Below are 18,130 nucleotides of genomic sequence, written 5' to 3' on the forward strand. Positions count from 1 at the left end.
GCAGTCAAATCATTCACTTTCCAATAAATCTCCAACTCAATCTGTCTGTAATAATGTATTAAAATTGTGGAGACTTCCAGTTTTGTAACACTAGTTTAGAGTTTATATCCTGTGATGTCTGAATAATGCTTCACTTAAATTCCAATATATTTCCAGTCACTTCCCACTACTTTGGGTAAGGACTGGAGAAGGTGCATCAAAGATTCACTAGGATGATACCAGACCTGAGAGATTACACTGATCAGCAAAGGATGAACAGGCTGGGGCTCTTTTCACAAGAAAAGAGAAGACTGAGGGGTGACCTGATCGAGGGCTTTAAAATAATGAAAGGGTTTAATAGGGTGGCTGTGGAGAAAATGTTTCCACTTGTGGGGAGACCAGAACTAGAGGGTCATCAATATAAAACAGTCATTAATAAATCCAATAGAGAGTTCAGGAGAAGGGGGTGTTGGGGGGAGGAGGGGGAGGGTAATGGGGAGGGGGTTGGGGGGATCGGGAGGGTGATGGGGAGGGGAGGGAGGATGGATGGAGAGGAACAGGGGGAGGAAAGGGGGAAGGTGATGGGGAGAGGGACGGGGAGGGGGTGGGGGATGGGAGGGGAGGGAGGGAGAGGGGTTGGGGAGGGGGATGGGGAGGGGGACGGGGAGGGGGGATGGGGAGGGGGACGGGGAAGGGGAGGGGGAGGTGGACGGGGAGGTGGAGGTGGAGGGGGAGGGGGAGGGGAGGGGGAGGGGGAGGGGAGGGGAGGGGAGGGGAAGGGAGGGAGGGAGAGGGGTTGGGGAGGGGGACAGGGATGGGGAGGGGGACGGGGAGGGGGATGGGGGAGGGGGATGGGGAGGGGGACGGGGAGGGGGATGGGGAGGGGGAGGGGAGGGAGGGAGAGGGGTTGGGGAGGGGGACGGGGATGGGGAGGGGGACGGGGAGGGGGATGGGGAGGGGGATGGGGAGGGGGACGGGGAAGTGGAGGGGGAGGGGGAGGGGAGGGGAGGGGGAGGGGGGGGGGGAGGGGGAGGGGAGGGGAGGGGGAGGGGGAAGGGAGGGAGGGAGAGGGGTAGGGGGTTGAGGAGGGGGAGGGGGACGTGGACTTGGTGCGTGGGTCGGACGATCGCTAACCCTTCAGGCGTTGCCCCCCAGGGTCTGGAGGATGGAGTCTCTCTGCTCACCGGTGGTGAAGTGGTCCAGGATGGGTGGGCTCTCGATGAGCCTTCGCACGGCCACCAGATTGATCTCGTACTCGGTGCCGGGGACCAGGCCCGTTAGGGTGGTGTTGGTTTTCCCGCCGTCCAATGTGGTGCTTCTCGGTTCACCTGCACAAAAAAAGCAACCGGACCGGGGGGGGTTAAAGGTCACTGATACGCGGCACACCGGGGTGGGGGGTTAAAGGTCACTGATATGTGGCACACCGCGGGGGTTAAAGGTCCCCAGAGTGGGGGGAAGGAATCATTTAAACTGTTCAGGTATCCCATGCCTGGCGGAAAGGTTTGACACTCCTGCACTGTGAGGGACTTGCAATCCCTTTCTCCTCCTGCGTTGTCAGAGGGATGAAGAATTAATGAGCTGCTGGAGAAACTCTCCGACATCTCCCTCCCCCCAGAACCCCCCCGCCCCGGTCGCTGGTTACTGGCCGCAGGGACGGCCAATCAAGGACGCACCTTGCTGAGTCGGGACATAGAAGAGTTTGAAGAGATCGACGGGGACGGAACTTGCTGTCCAGCTGACGGTGACGGAGGTGTCTCCGAGATCGGTGAACGTCAATCCCATCGGACTTTCTGCAGCTGGGGAAGAAAAAAATAAAGACATTCCGAAATAGATTCATTCAAACTTTCTCTCGCCGTGAACCAGTGGGAGAGAGGAACGAGGATGGAAGAGCAAGATTAACAATATCGAAATCCTCTAAAGTGGGATCAGTGCGTTACACAGATACCTGTTTAAAGACAAGGGGCCCGATATTAGGAGGGAGGCGGGTTGGCAGCGGGGGGTCGACTGGGCCCGTGGGTAACCCCCGCCCCCCCCCAGTAAAATCGGTGGGTTCCGCACGCGATCGCAGCCTAATTGAAGCCACTTACCTTGGCTTCCGGGTTTCGCGCTGTCAGCTGGAGGAGCCCGATTTAAAGGGGCAGTCCTCCACTGACTCATGCTGCAGAAGGGAGCCAAAATTACAGCATGGAGCAGCCCAGGGGGGAAGGCTGCTCCCAGGTTTAATGATGCCTCACTCCAGGTATCGTTGGATGGGGTGAGGAGGGGGAGGACAGAGATCTTCTCCCTGGCGGACGGGAGGAAGTGGCCTGCCTCTGTCACCAAGAAGGCCTGGCTCGAGGTGGCAGAGGAGGTCACCTGCACCACCAACATCTCCCACACCTGGATACAGTGCAGGAGGCGCTGCAATGATCTAACCAGGTCAGCCGAAGTGAGTACACTTACTCATTCCCCTACACTCCGTCTGCCACATCACCACCCCCACCCCACATCTCCTCCTGCACTGCCAACACTACTCTGTCACATCACTCCTCATACCCACTCAAAGCTCATCCTCATCTTACCTGCACTTACTCATCTCGCCAGTACTCATCCCGCCACTACCACTCAACCCAATCCTCAAACAATCTCATGGCTCTATCTCATACTCACCCTCTCATGCATCTCTTTCACGGTCAGCCTCACCCAACCTGCCACTACCTGTGCTGCAGCCACAGGGCATGCATCACATATGTGCAGTAGGGAGCGTAAGGCAAACGTGTCGTGAGCATGAAGGGGATGCACAAGGGTGTTTGAGGGTTTGTCATGGTTTTTACTTATATTTGATTTCTGATCAACTCACATTACATATTATATTGTAAACAATTTTACAACACCAAGTTATAGTCCAGCAATTATATTTTAAATTCACAAGCTTTCGGAGGCTTCCTCCTTCCTCAGGTGAACGAAATGAAATCCTCGAAATGAAGTCGCATTTATAATTCACAGAACAATGCTTGGTGATTACAGACAGTTTTTTCAACTGCCCGTTGCCAAGGCAATCAGTGCAGTTGAAAAAACTGTCTGTAATCACCAAGCATTGTTCTGTGAATTATAAATGCGATTTCATTTCGAGGATTTCATTTCGTTCACCTGAGGAAGGAGGAAGCCTCCGAAAGCTTGTGAATTTAAAATAAAATTGCTGGACTATAACTTGGTGTTGTAAAATTGTTTACAATTGTCAACCCCAGTCCATCACCGGCATGTCCACATCTTATTATATTGTCACCACTACAGCCACGTCTTGGCCATTCTTGACTGGCTTGTGCAATAATGCCCTTTCATGAGGTTCTCCGTGAACACCCTTGATGCCACCCATTGGGTGTATGTGTAGTTGCACGACTACTTTGTGCACGTGCCTGTTGCGCAGCACTGTGTTGTGTAGCTCCACGTGGCGGAGGTGGACGGCATACCTGGCAAGGCTGGTGATGTTGCTCGTCCTCCAATGGAGTGATGAATGGAGCCCCTACACCCCCCCCCATCCTGACAGAGTGCGAGTGTCAGGGGGTCCACAAAGTAGGTGAACGTGTTTGGACAGCAAAGTTTAGGGTACGATTTAATAATTTGGAATGTGGAGACAACAATGTGGCATGCAAAACTTTGTCTGAGGTGACAAGAGTACCCTGCTGCAATGAATGAGGGTTTACCCCGCACCTGTTAAATGGATCTCTGCAGCTGCCACTGGCTGCTGGCTGCAACACATCTGTTTAAACAGGGAGTGTTTCCCCCAGCATGGGAAACATGCTCTGGATAGTCCAAAATCCAAATCCTCCTAAAATCTCCAACTAATGAGGTCTGTAAACGACCTCAAGTACCCAGATAATGATCTTAAGTGGGATCCCGCCGGCTTTGATTGACAGTGGGAGTCCCGCATGAGGGGGCTGCGTGCGCACCGATTCGCGTCATTGGGGAACCCGGAAGTTGGAGCCGGGCTCCGGACCCGCTCCGGCAATCCCCAATTTTAGGAGCCCACCCCCCCGCCACGAACGCACCCCCTCGGTCAATCGAAAATTGACCCCAAGGAGACACTGGTGAGGAAATGCGGAACAAAGACAGAAAATGGCCACTCGACCCGGAAGGGAACGAGAGGCAGTAACCTCAGGCGTTATTGGTGGCATTCTGACCAATCACAAAACACCATGGGTTGCAGTTTCACCCCCACGCCTCCATGAACTCCCCAAAGACGGTCAAACTCACAAAGGCCTTTTTTGCTGACAAAACACTTTCATTCACAACGTGGTAAACCAGCTCATTGTAGTGGAGGCAGGAGAAGATCTACGAGTGTTTTAAAAATATAAAATTTGTATTGAGCTTAAGTTGAGTTCGAGGCTATTAATGCATCAAATCGACTGTAGCTCTTTGTGGTTAGAGCACGATGACTGAGCTGCTGAATTTTGGGTGGTGGGACCATGGGATTTGATGGTTAGTAGCTCGCAGAAGATGGTGGTCTCCAGGAGAAGGGGCAAAAGTTACTGGGTTCATAAATATCACAAGGATGATACCAAAACTGAGAGGATATCTTTATCAGGAAAGATTGAACAGGCTGGGGCTCTTTTCTCTAGAAAAGAGAAGGCTGAGGGGTGACCTGATAGAGGTCTTTAAGATTATGAAAAGGGTTTGATAGGGTAGATGTAGAGAAGATGTTTCTACTTGTGGGGGAGACCAGAACTAGGGATCACAGATATAAGATAGTCACTAATAAATCCAATATGGAATTCAGGAGAAATTTCTTCACCCAGAGAGTGGTGAGAATGTGGAACTTGCTCCCACAAGGAATAATCGAGGCGAATAGTGTAGATGCATTTAAGGGGAATCATGAGGGGTTTTTATAGACTAAATAAGGAGAAACTGTTTCCACCGGCAGGAGGGTCGGTAACCAGAGGACACAGATTTAAGGTAATTGGCAAAAGAACCAGGAAGGAGCTGAGGAGAAATTATTTTACGCAGCGAGTTGTTCTGATCTGGAACGCGCTGCCTGAAAGGGCGGTGGGAGCAGATTCAATAATAACTTTCAAAAGGGAATTGGATAAATTCTTGAAGGGGAAAAATTTACAAGACTCTGGAGAAAGGGCCGGGGTTGGTGGGGGGGAGACTGGGTCTAATTGGATAGCTCTTTCATAAAGCTGGCACAGGCTCGATGGGCTGAATGGCTTCCTTTTGTGGGGTAGGATTCTATGAAACGTTTTCACCTCTGTTCTCTCCACAGCGTCTCCAGCATTTTCTGATTTTTTTTTTTGGTTTCCATTTGCCATCACGTCCAGTATTATTATTTTTTTTGCGTTCTATTCAAGCCGTGGGAGGTCCTGTAAGGAGAGACTTCATAGTTGGCCACCTGATCTCGCCAACATGGACCCTGAGCCAAACTAAAATAAGAGAGGTGTCCCAGACGGTATCGCTACACTCCAGCCTCTAGACTAAGAAAAGAATGGAGAGAAAAATTGTCAACAACTCAATAGGGCCTCCTGTATTGGGGGAGGGAAATGAAGATAAAATCTGGTAATGAAGAGTTTGATGATTAGGCCCCGGTTAATACCTGTTCGTGCCATGATGGGGATAGGTTCCGTTTGTTGGTTCTCCAACACTCCGTAGAGAGAGATGAGGTACTCGGTGTCGGGGGTGAGATCTGCGATGGCCACGTTTCGAATGTCACCCGGCAACGTGACCTCCTTGGACCCCAGCCGCCCCTGGGAGTCTCTGTATTGGACAACGAAAGAGTCAAAAGCCCCTTCCTCCACCATCCAGGAGAGTTTGAGACCGTGTCTGGTGACCTCTGACACCGAGAGTCTTCCCAGGGTACTGAACGAGGCAGAGTGCATGGGAACCGCTAGAGAGAGAGAGAGGATTAAATGCAGCGTCAATGGGCGGGAAAAAGGGAAAGGATTGGAAGAAGTTAGGAGTAAGCAAGGGAGTTCAGGACCAATCTCCAGCATCCAGAGCACACTTCAGAGGCTGAAATCATCCTTTTCCCAATCCCAATCCCACATCCCTCTACTCCCGAGGGAATGAGGAAGTCACCTCTCCCCCTTCATCACTTCAAGGTCCTTGTCCTAATATCTCACTCCCGGGTATCTGTTATTCTATATATAAACTCCCCGAACCCCTCGATTAGATTCCAGTCTGTAACTCACTCCCAGGTATCTGTTATTCTATATATAAACCACCCAAACCCCTCGATTAGATTCCAGTCTGTAACTCACTCCCGGGTACCTGTTATTCTATATATAAACCCCCCGAACCCCTCGATTAGATTCCAGTCTGTAACTCACTCCCGGGTATCTGTTATTCTATATATAAACCACCCAAACCCCTCGATTAGATTCCAGTCTGGAACTCACTCCCGGGTATCTGTTATTCTATATATAAACCCCCCGAACCCCTCGATTAGATTCCAGTCTGTAACTCACTCCTGGGTATCTGTTATTCTATATATAAACACCCTGAACCCCTCGATTAGATTCCAGTCTGTAACTCACTCCCGGGTATCTGTTATTCTATATATAAACCCCCTGAACCCCTCGATTAGATTCCAGTCTGTAACTCACTCCCGGGTATCTGTTATTCTATATATAAACTCCCTGAACCTCTCGATTAGATTCCAGTCTGTAACTCACTCCCGGGTATCTGTTATTCTATATATAAACCCCCCGAACCCCTCGATTAGATTCCAGTCTGTAACTCACTCCCGGGTATCTGTTATTCTATATATAAACCACCCAAACCCCTCGATTAGATTCCAGTCTGTAACTCACTCCCGGGTATCTGGTATTCTATATATAAACCACCCAAACCCCTCGATTAGATTCCAGTCTGTAACTCACTCCCGGGTATCTGTTATTCTATATATAAACCACCCAAACCCCTCGATTAGATTCCAGTCTGTAACTCACTCCCGGGTATCTGTTATTCTATATATAAACTCCCCGAACCCCTCGATTAGATTCCAGCCTGTAACTCACTCCCGGGTATCTGTTATTCTATATATAAACCACCCAAACCCCTCGATTAGATTCCAGCCTGTAACTCACTCCCGGGTATCTGTTATTCTATATATAAACCACCCAAACCCCTCGATTAGATTCCAGTCTGTAACTCACTCCCGGGTATCTGTTATTCTATATATAAACTCCCCGAACCCCTCGATTAGATTCCAGCCTGTAACTCACTCCTGGGTATCTGTTATTCTATATATAAACCACCCAAACCCCTCGATTAGATTCCAGCCTGTAACTCTCTCCCGGGTATCTGTTATTCTATATATAAACTCCCCAAACCCCTCGATTAGATTCCAGTCTGTAACTCACTCCCGGGTATCTGTTATTCTATATATAAACCCCCCGAACCCCTCGATTAGATTCCAGTCTGTAACTCACTCCCGGGTATCTGTTATTCTATATATAAACCACCCAAACCCCTCGATTAGATTCCAGTCTGTAACTCACTCCCGGGTACCTGTTATTCTATATATAAACCCCCCGAACCCCTCGATTAGATTCCAGTCTGTAACTCACTCCCGGGTATCTGTTATTCTATATATAAACCACCCAAACCCCTCGATTAGATTCCAGTCTGGAACTCACTCCCGGGTATCTGTTATTCTATATATAAACCCCCCGAACCCCTCGATTAGATTCCAGTCTGTAACTCACTCCTGGGTATCTGTTATTCTATATATAAACACCCTGAACCCCTCGATTAGATTCCAGTCTGTAACTCACTCCCGGGTATCTGTTATTCTATATATAAACCCCCTGAACCCCTCGATTAGATTCCAGTCTGTAACTCACTCCCGGGTATCTGTTATTCTATATATAAACTCCCTGAACCTCTCGATTAGATTCCAGTCTGTAACTCACTCCCGGGTATCTGTTATTCTATATATAAACCCCCCGAACCCCTCGATTAGATTCCAGTCTGTAACTCACTCCCGGGTATCTGTTATTCTATATATAAACCACCCAAACCCCTCGATTAGATTCCAGTCTGTAACTCACTCCCGGGTATCTGGTATTCTATATATAAACCACCCAAACCCCTCGATTAGATTCCAGTCTGTAACTCACTCCCGGGTATCTGTTATTCTATATATAAACCACCCAAACCCCTCGATTAGATTCCAGTCTGTAACTCACTCCCGGGTATCTGTTATTCTATATATAAACTCCCCGAACCCCTCGATTAGATTCCAGCCTGTAACTCACTCCCGGGTATCTGTTATTCTATATATAAACCACCCAAACCCCTCGATTAGATTCCAGCCTGTAACTCACTCCCGGGTATCTGTTATTCTATATATAAACCACCCAAACCCCTCGATTAGATTCCAGTCTGTAACTCACTCCCGGGTATCTGTTATTCTATATATAAACTCCCCGAACCCCTCGATTAGATTCCAGCCTGTAACTCACTCCTGGGTATCTGTTATTCTATATATAAACCACCCAAACCCCTCGATTAGATTCCAGCCTGTAACTCTCTCCCGGGTATCTGTTATTCTATATATAAACTCCCCAAACCCCTCGATTAGATTCCAGTCTGTAACTCACTCCCGGGTATCTGTTATTCTATATATAAACCCCCCGAACCCCTCGATTAGATTCCAGTCTGTAACTCACTCCCGGGTATCTGTTATTCTATATATAAACCCCCTGAACCCCTCGATTAGATTTCAGCCTGTAACTCTCTCCCGGGTATCTGTTATTCTTTATATAAACTCCCCGAACCCCTCGATTAGATTCCAGCCTGTAACTCACTCCCGGGTATCTGTTATTCTATATATAAACCACCCAAACCCCTCGATTAGATTCCAGCCTGTAACTCACTCCCGGGTATCTGTTATTCTATATATAAACCACCCAAACCCCTCGATTAGATTCCAGTCTGTAACTCACTCCCGGGTATCTGTTATTCTATATATAAACTCCCCGAACCCCTCGATTAGATTCCAGCCTGTAACTCACTCCTGGGTATCTGTTATTCTATATATAAACCACCCAAACCCCTCGATTAGATTCCAGCCTGTAACTCTCTCCCGGGTATCTGTTATTCTATATATAAACTCCCCAAACCCCTCGATTAGATTCCAGTCTGTAACTCACTCCCGGGTATCTGTTATTCTATATATAAACCCCCCGAACCCCTCGATTAGATTCCAGTCTGTAACTCACTCCCGGGTATCTGTTATTCTATATATAAACCCCCTGAACCCCTCGATTAGATTTCAGCCTGTAACTCTCTCCCGGGTATCTGTTATTCTTTATATAAACTCCCCGAACCCCTCGATTAGATTCCAGTCTGTAACTCACTCCCGGGTATCTGTTATTCTATATATAAACCCCCCGAACCCCTCGATTAGATTCCAGCCTGTAACTCACTCCCGGGTATCTGTTATTCTATATATAAACCCCCTGAACCCCTCGATTAGATTCCAGTCTGTAACTCACTCCCGGGTAAGTGTTATTCTATATATAAACCACCCAAACCCCTCGATTAGATTCCAGCCAGTAACTCACTCCTGGGTATCTCTTATTCTATATATAAACTCCCCAAACCCCTCGATTAGATTCCAGTCTGTAACTCACTCCCGGGTATCTGGTATTCTATATATAAACCCCCCGAACCCCTCGATTAGATTCCAGCCTGTAACTCACTCCTGGGTATCTGTTATTCTATATATAAACCCCCCGAACCCCTCGATTAGATTCCAGCCTGTAACTCACTCCCGGGTATCTGTTATTCTATATATAAACCACCCAAACCCCTCGATTAGATTCCAGTCTGTAACTCACTCCCGGGTATCTGGTATTCTATATATAAACCCCCCGAACCCCTCGATTAGATTCCAGCCTGTAACTCACTCCCGGGTATCTGTTATTCTATATATAAACCCCCCGAACCCCTCGATTAGATTCCAGCCTGTAACTCACTCCCGGGTATCTGTTATTCTATATATAAACTCCCCGAACCCCTCGATTAGATTCCAGCCTGTAACTCACTCCCGGGTATCTGTTATTCTATATATAAACTCCCTGAACCCCTCGATTAGATTCCAGCCTGTAACTCACTCCCGGGTACCTGTTATTCTATATATAAACCCCCCCGAACCCCTCGATTAGATTCCAGCCTGTAACTCACTCCCGGGTACCTGTTATTCTATATATAAACCCCCCCGAACCCCTCGATTAGATTCCAGCCTGTAACTCACTCCCGGGTATCTGTTATTCTATATATAAACCCCCCCGAACCCCTCGATTAGATTCCAGCCTGTAACTCACTCCCGGGTATCTGTTATTCTATATATAAACTCCCCCGAACCCCTCGATTAGATTCCAGCCTGTAACTCACTCCCGGGTACCTGTTATTCTATATATAAACTCCCCCGAACCCCTCGATTAGATTCCAGCCTGTAACTCACTCCCGGGTATCTGTTATTCTATATATAAACTCCCTGAACCCCTCGATTAGATTCCAGCCTGTAACTCACTCCCGGGTATCTGTTATTCTATATATAAACCCCCCCGAACCCCTCAATTAGATTCCAGTCTGTAACTCACTCCCGGGTATCTGTTATTCTATATATAAAACCCCCCGAACCCCTCGATTAGATTCCAGCCTGTAACTCACTCCCGGGTATCTGTTATTCTATACACTAATAACATTTCACAATACATACAGTCCTGTCATGTGCACTAAGGGAGATTGTCCTCTGAAGTGAATACTGTGAGGAAGAGGAACAAACACGGCCCCTAGAAATTACTTTTTCTTCGCTCGGCCTAAATCGGAGGAGAATCGAGAATGTTCCTGAAAATAAAACTCGCAGTTAAGTGGCCTCCATGCTTATTGCAGATGCCAGGAAGGAGAACTGATTAATGGTGGCCTCTGCTCCCTGAAGGTGAAATTCTGACTTGTAATCCTGGAAGGGGAAAGAACGGGAACTCACAGCTGAGCACATTCAGCCAATGCCTAGAAACTACACGCACGTTTGTGGACATGTACAGGCCCAAAACCCACCCATCAAGAAAAGGTGACTTAATTTGGCTCTTACCCCATTTTACACTGCCTTATACCAGGGAAGTGCACAGTTGCTTAACACTAAAGCGTAACTAATTCAATTAAGACAGAAGAAAGGCCCAATAGGCCTGACAAGCCTACCTGTGGAACCTGCTGCCTTACTTTGGGGGGGAAAAATGGTGGTGGTTTCCATGGCGACAGAAATTATTTCAGAAAAGAAACATGAAGAAATATTTTCTTTCTCCCAGCTGGAGATGCTGAGAAAAGAGAGGCGGATCGTGAAAATATTTCCTTATGAGGTAAGCAATGGATATGTTGATCCATTCTTGAATTGCAAATACCTGTGATGGTTAAGAGAGCGACCAATGGCCTAGAGAGTTGGCCCCTGGACACCCCATAGAGGTAAATGGTATAGTTGGTAGTAGGCCTGAGGCCTGTGATGAAAGCTGACCGACGTTCGCCAGTTACTGTGGTGTTCTGCAGAGTCTCAGAACCCTGAGCTCTGTACTGTATCAGGAAGGAGTCAAAGACACTCTCTGCCATCCAGGAGAGTTGGAAGGAGTCGGCTGTGATGTTAGAGAATGAAAGGCCGCCTAAGGTGCTCAATTTGACTCCATCTTTGTCTGCAGAAGCTGGAGGAAGAAGAAGAAAAAGAAATACACAACACTTTACTGAGGGGAAACTGCTGCTGCTCGACTATGAGAGGAAGCGCTTTCATACAGTTTCAACTCTCGAATGGACCAGGCGACTGCCTGTCGCCAGTAAGTGATTTATGTGATGACTCCGGTTGTCAGCGCGTCACAATCATAGAATGATACAGCACAGAAAGAGGCCATGCGGCCCGTTGTGCCTGTGCTGGCTCTTTGAAAAAGCTCTCCAATTAGTCCCCCGCTCTTTCCCCATAGCCCTGCAAATTTTCTCCCCTTCAAGTATTTATCCATTTCCCTTTTGAAAGTTATTATTGAATCTGCTTCCACCGCCCTTTCAGGCAGCGCATTCCAGATCATAACAACTCACCGCGTAAAAAAATTCTCCTCATCTCCCCCCGGTTCTTTTGCCAATTATCTTAAATCTGTGTCCTCTGGTTACCGACCCTTCCGCCAGTGGAAACAGTTTCTCCTTAATTACTCTATCAAAACCCCGCATAATTTTGAACACCTCTATTAAATCTCCCCTTAACCTTCTCCACTCTAAGGAGAACAATCAATTCGAGAGTATTACAAATCATTTCTTCCCTACAACGTGTGAACACGGTGCAAAAAACAAACAACATTTGAGTTTTTGGGGTCTGGGTAATTGGACAATGAACGTGGGCATCATTCCAAGATGGCGGATAGAGGTTGCCATAGCAGCACCAAAACTTCCAGGAGCACCTGAGGAGATAATTCTCTTTGTACAGGATGGAAAAAGGCTACACGGTTAAAATATTTCCCTGAGAAAACTTTGCTTCGAAGAAGAATACCTGCAGTGGTTATTATAGTGGTTAATGGCCTTGTTCGTCGGCTGCCAGACATCCCATAGAGAGAAACCAGGTATTTGGTACCAGGCCTCAGGCCTGTGATGAAGGATGATTGTTGGTCCCCAGTTACTGAGAGGTTCTGCACGTCCTCTGAACCCTCGACTCTGTACTGGATGAGAAAGGAGTCAAAGCCGCTCTCTGCAGCCCAAAAGAGTTGGAGGGAGTCTGACGTGACATTATTTCCTGAAAGACGGATCAGCTTACTCAGCCTGCTTGGTTTTATGCCATTGGTGTCTATGGAAACTGGAAAAAAAAGCAGAGAAACACTCGATTTAAAGACCGCGTTGTGGGGAATTGCACCCTCGCAGTAAATTGGTAAAAGTCATCTACAGCTTTCTTTTTGACGTTCGGTCAAAACAGCCACAGCCTCCTGAAGATGGGTGGGTAAAACTTCGTACAAATTACAGATTCTCTAGTTCAGAGATTCCATCAGATATACAGGAGGCACTCTGTTCCTCTATACAACAGGCCCAACTTGCAGTGTTTCTCCTAACTGGAAGCCAATTATTGTGGATTCAGATGTGGAAATGTCACTTTGGTTCCTTGGGGGCAAAGGTCATTGCTGGCTGAAGTTGGGGGGTAAAGGCACACTGTTGGTGCACTGACCTATATACACCATATATTATGGTAGAGAAGCTTCACAGACCATTGTACATTTTATGTATTACTGCAGATAAGATCCATTGGGTATATACACCTTATATTATGGTACATAAGATCCACAGGTCTATATACACTATATATTACGATAGGTAAGATCCACATGTCTATATAGACTGTATATTATGATACAGAAGATCCACATGTCTATATAGACTGTATGTTATGGTACAGAAGATCCACATGTCTATATAGACTGTATGTTATGGTACAGAAGATCCACATGTCTATATAGACTGTATGTTATGGTACAGAAGATCCACATGTCTATATAGACTGTATATTATGGTACAGAAGATCCACATGTCTATATAGACTGTATGTTATGGTACAGAAGATCCACATGTCTATATACACTGTGTATTATGGTACAGAAGATCCACATGTCTATATAGACTGTATATTGTGGTACAGAAGATCCACATGTCTATATAGACTGTATATTATGGTACAGAAGATCCACATGTCTATATAGACTGTATATTATGATACAGAAGATCTACATGTCTATATAGACTGTATATTATGATACAGAAGATCTACAGCTCTACATATACCATGTATTATGGTACATAAGATCCACATGTCTATATAGACTGTATATTATGGTACAGAAGATCCACATGTCTATATAGACTGTATATTATGATACAGAAGATTCACATGTCTATATAGACTGTATATTATGATACAGAAGATCTACATGTCTATATAGACTGTATATTATGATACAGAAGATCTACAGCTCTACATATACCATGTATTATGGTACATAAGATCCCCAGGTCCAAACACAGGGAGAGAAGCCCCACAGATACAGACAGCAATAGCCGACTGATGGCTGGGACCATTCGCCGCGTAAACTGGGCTCCAAATCGCGCACTGTACACTTCGAACCGTAGAGACGGCAGAACAACACCGATTGCTCCAGTGGCTTCACAGAGACCGGGCCGCAGGTCACTGAGGCAAAATGAGGCCGCAAGCCATTTTGCCTTATTTTTGCAGACAAAAAAAAAGGAGAAAGTAGAGTGAGCAATCATGGAGCAGTTAGCAGCACAGTCTGAGGCAAACAGTCTGTTCAGGGCCTCGGTTAAATAGACAGCAGTGAAGGGCTCCAGTCAATGACCTGCCCAGGAAACACAAGAAGTTACAAGCTGCCCCAGAATCTTCCCGAACAGACGGAAACTGGGAAACCTCACAGGTATGGGAATTAAAGAGATCTCAGTGAATGGGAATATTAAACAGAGCACAAGGAATGGGAATTAAAGAGATCCCAAGGAATGGGAATTAAAGAGAGCACAAGGAATGGGAATTAAAGAGATCCCAAGGAATGGGAATTAAAGAGAGCACAAGGAATGGGAATTAAAGAGAGCACAAGGAATGGGAATTAAAGAGATCCCAAGGAATGGGAATTAAAGAGAGCACAAGGAATGGGAATTAAAGAGAGCACAAGGAATGGGAATTAAAGAGATCCCAAGGAATGGGAATTAAAGAGAACACAAGGAATGGGAATTATAGAGAGCACAAGGAATGGGAATTAAAGAGAGCACAAGGAATGGGAATTAAAGAGAGCACAAGGAATGGGAATTAAAGAGAGCACAAGGAATGGGAATTAAAGAGAGCACAAGGAATGGGAATTAAAGAGACCACAAGGAATGGGAATTAAAGAGACCACAAGGAATGGGAATTATAGAGAGCACAAGGAATGGGAATTAAAGAGAGCACAAGGAATGGGAATTATAGAGAGCACAAGGAATGGGAATTAAAGAGAGCACAAGGAATGGGAATTAAAGAGAGCACAAGGAATGGGAATTAAAGAGAGCACAAGGAATGGGAATTATAGAGAGCACAAGGAATGGGAATTAAAGAGAGCACAAGGAATGGGAATTAAAGAGAGCACAAGGAATGGGAATTAAAGAGAGCACAAGGAATGGGAATTATAGAGAGCACAAGGAATGGGAATTATAGAGAGCACAAGGAATGGGAATGAAAGAGGAATGGGAAGAATCATTCCCTGGTTGAAGGTGAAACCATATATTTATATACAGGATACAAATATATAATAGAGAGAGACATTCCCATCAACAAACACCCAGACAGAGATGGTAAGTTTCAACGTTTGTGCAGGAGAGTTGGCCCAACGAAACTTGCCACTGCTGGTGTTTTAGAGGAGGAGGTAGAAGTTACCATAGTAACGGGGATTGCCTCAAGAGATAAGGTCGGGAAATATTTGTCCCGTTGCACCAAAGATGGGCAATGAAAATATTTCCACGCAGCAAGTAATCTTCATTGCATGGAAGCTATACCTGTTGTCGTCACGACGATGGAGAGGGGGCTGGTGTGGCGGCCCCCGGACACCCCATAGACATAGATGGTGTACTTGGTGGTAGGCCTGAGGCCTAGGATGACGTACGACGCCCGGTTCCCGGTCACTCGGAGCTTCTTGACGTCCTCAGAGCCCTGAGCTCTGTACTGGATGACGTAGGAGTCGAAGCCCCACTGTGTTGACCAGGAGAGCTCAACTGAGTCAGCTGTGATGTTAGAGACGGACAGGCTGCCCAGGGCCCTCACGTTACTTGGTCTTACACCAACCTTAACTTTGGAAGCTGGAGCATGAGAGAGAGAGAGGGAGAGAGAGAGAGGGAGAGAGAGAGAAAGAAAAGTAACAAATGAAAACATATGGAGGAGATTCTACTGTGAAAAATTCAAAAGACTTACATTTCTATAGCACCTTTCACGACCTCAGGATGTCCCAAAGCGCTTTACAGCCAATGAAGTACATTTTGAAGTGTAGTCACTGTTGTAATGTGGGAAACGTGGCAGCCAATTTACACACAGCAAGATCCCACAAACAGCGATGTGATAATGACCAGATAATCTGATTATTTTTAAGTGATGTTGGTTGAGGGATAAATATTGGCCAGGTCTCCCCTGCTCTTTGTCGAAATAGTGCCATGGGATCTTTTACATCTACCTCAGGGGGCAGATGAGGCCTCAGTTTAACATCTCATCTGAAAGACGGCACCTCTGACACTGCAGCACTCCCTCGGTACTGCACTGTGCTCAAATCTCTGGAGTGGGACTTGAACCCATGAAGTATCTGACTCAGAGGCGAGAGTGTTACCCACTGAGTCAGGGCTGACACCTAATACTGCCAACTCTCTAGATATAAAGGTGACCTATGGAGATATTCGAGCACTAGAGGCAGTGCAGAGCACAGCCACGAGGCTGATCCCCAATGTCAAAGGGTCTGAGTGATGAGGAAAGGTTGGAGTGACTCGGGCTGAGAGGTGACCTTATAGAGGGATAAATGATGGATATTGAAGAGGTTAATCTGGAATATGACTTTAAATTAAACTGTGAGGGTAGAGCAAGGAGACACAGGTTTAAACTAGTAAAAGGTAATTGTAGCAACGATATTAAGAGATTCTTTCTCACACAAAAAGGGCTAAATTTGACTTAGGGCGATAGTGTGAAACGGGCGACATCAGATAAACCACTCTTTGTACATCTCCCGATTGATGTCAAAGGAGATAAAAATGGGGAGAGGTGTATAATGGGCAGTCCATCCCATATCACCCACTTTATACTCTCACCCAAAGTCACAATGACCCCCAAAGAGAGGTCAATGTACTGGGCTCCCAGAGGGAGTAATGGAGGCACAAACTGTGGGATCATTTAACAAACAATCGGATGCTACAATAGGGAGACTTCTGAATGGTCAAATTAAGATGGGCTGAATGGCCTTCTTCCTCCGTAATGGTCTTGTGATCCTGTGAAGTGAAATGTAAGATTGGCAGAGATGCCACAAACTGCTAAATTCTATCCGAATTACGCCATTGTTGTGGGTTCCACACAATACTCTGCCACAGTTAGTGGTTGGCGCAGAGACCTTTGCATCTTTTAAAGGGAAGGGAAGGTACAGATTTGATGCAGGGGAAGATTCATGGCTCTGCGGAGAGAGCGGGGCAGTGCGATTGGTCATGGGTTGTTCCAGCCGGCACGGACACGATGGGCCGAATGGCCTCCTTCTGTGTCCTTTCTAAGGTTGTTTAGAGGGATCAATATTCTAGAATATTCAAAGAAACAAAGTGTATCTAATTCTGGGCACCGCACTTTAGGAAGGATGTCAAGGCCTTAGAGAGGGTGCAGAGGAGATTTACTAGAATGGTACCAGGGATGAGGGACTTCAGTTATGTGGAGAGACTGGAGAAGCTGGGGTTGTTCTCCTTGGAACAGAGAAGGTTAAGAGGAGATTTGATCGAGGTGTTCAAAATCATGAAGGGGTTTTGATAGAGTAAATAAGGAGAAACTGTTTCCAGTGGCAGAAAGGTCGGTAACCAGAGGACACAGATTTAAGGTGATTGGCAAAAGAACCAGAGGGGGAGATGAGGAGAAATTGTCATGATCTGGAATTCACTGAAATATTCACTGAAATATTTACGCAGCGAGTTGTGATGATCTGGAATGCGCTGCCTGAAAGGGCGGTGGAAGCAGATTCAATAATAACTTTCAAAAGGGAATTGGATAAATACTTGAAGGGGGAAAGTATTGTCAGGCTATGGGGGCAGAGCAGGGGAGTGGGACCAATTGGAGAGCTCTTTCAAAGAGCCGGCACAGGCACGATGGGCCGAATGGCCTCCTACTGTGCTGTAGGATTCTGTGGTCATGTGATTTCACTTCGGGACACTGGTTAGATATTTAGCTGTCTCGGCATTTATTTCCTGTTCAGGCAAGCGTGACGTTTGTCACGTCTGGGTGTAAAGGTCACCTCACAAGTAAGCGTGCTCACCTCACCTTCCCCTCCTACATACAAAAAAAAGCATGTTACATCAGGATTTCCCCAAGGCTCAAGTGTTATTCTAAAATGGAAGAGGTTGCCTTAGTAACAATGGGCTTTCAGAGGAAAGGTGATGGGTTAAAACAGAG

The 18,130-nt window shown here is 46.6% G+C and overlaps 1 protein-coding gene across 1 annotated transcript in view; it reads right to left on the reverse strand.

Moving 5' to 3' along the window:
- LOC137305077 (tenascin-X-like) overlaps nt 1-18,130 on the reverse strand; it is a 152,094-nt gene that overhangs the window by 24,085 nt on the left and 109,879 nt on the right. The window contains 5 exon segments of the mRNA XM_067973854.1: nt 1,164-1,307; nt 1,653-1,775; nt 5,549-5,839; nt 11,364-11,654; nt 12,485-12,784. Of these exon segments, the coding sequence (XP_067829955.1) occupies nt 1,164-1,307; nt 1,653-1,775; nt 5,549-5,839; nt 11,364-11,654; nt 12,485-12,784 (1,149 nt within the window).

This window comes from Heptranchias perlo, chromosome 39, assembly GCF_035084215.1.
Source record: "Heptranchias perlo isolate sHepPer1 chromosome 39, sHepPer1.hap1, whole genome shotgun sequence".
Taxonomy (NCBI): domain Eukaryota; kingdom Metazoa; phylum Chordata; class Chondrichthyes; order Hexanchiformes; family Hexanchidae; genus Heptranchias; species Heptranchias perlo.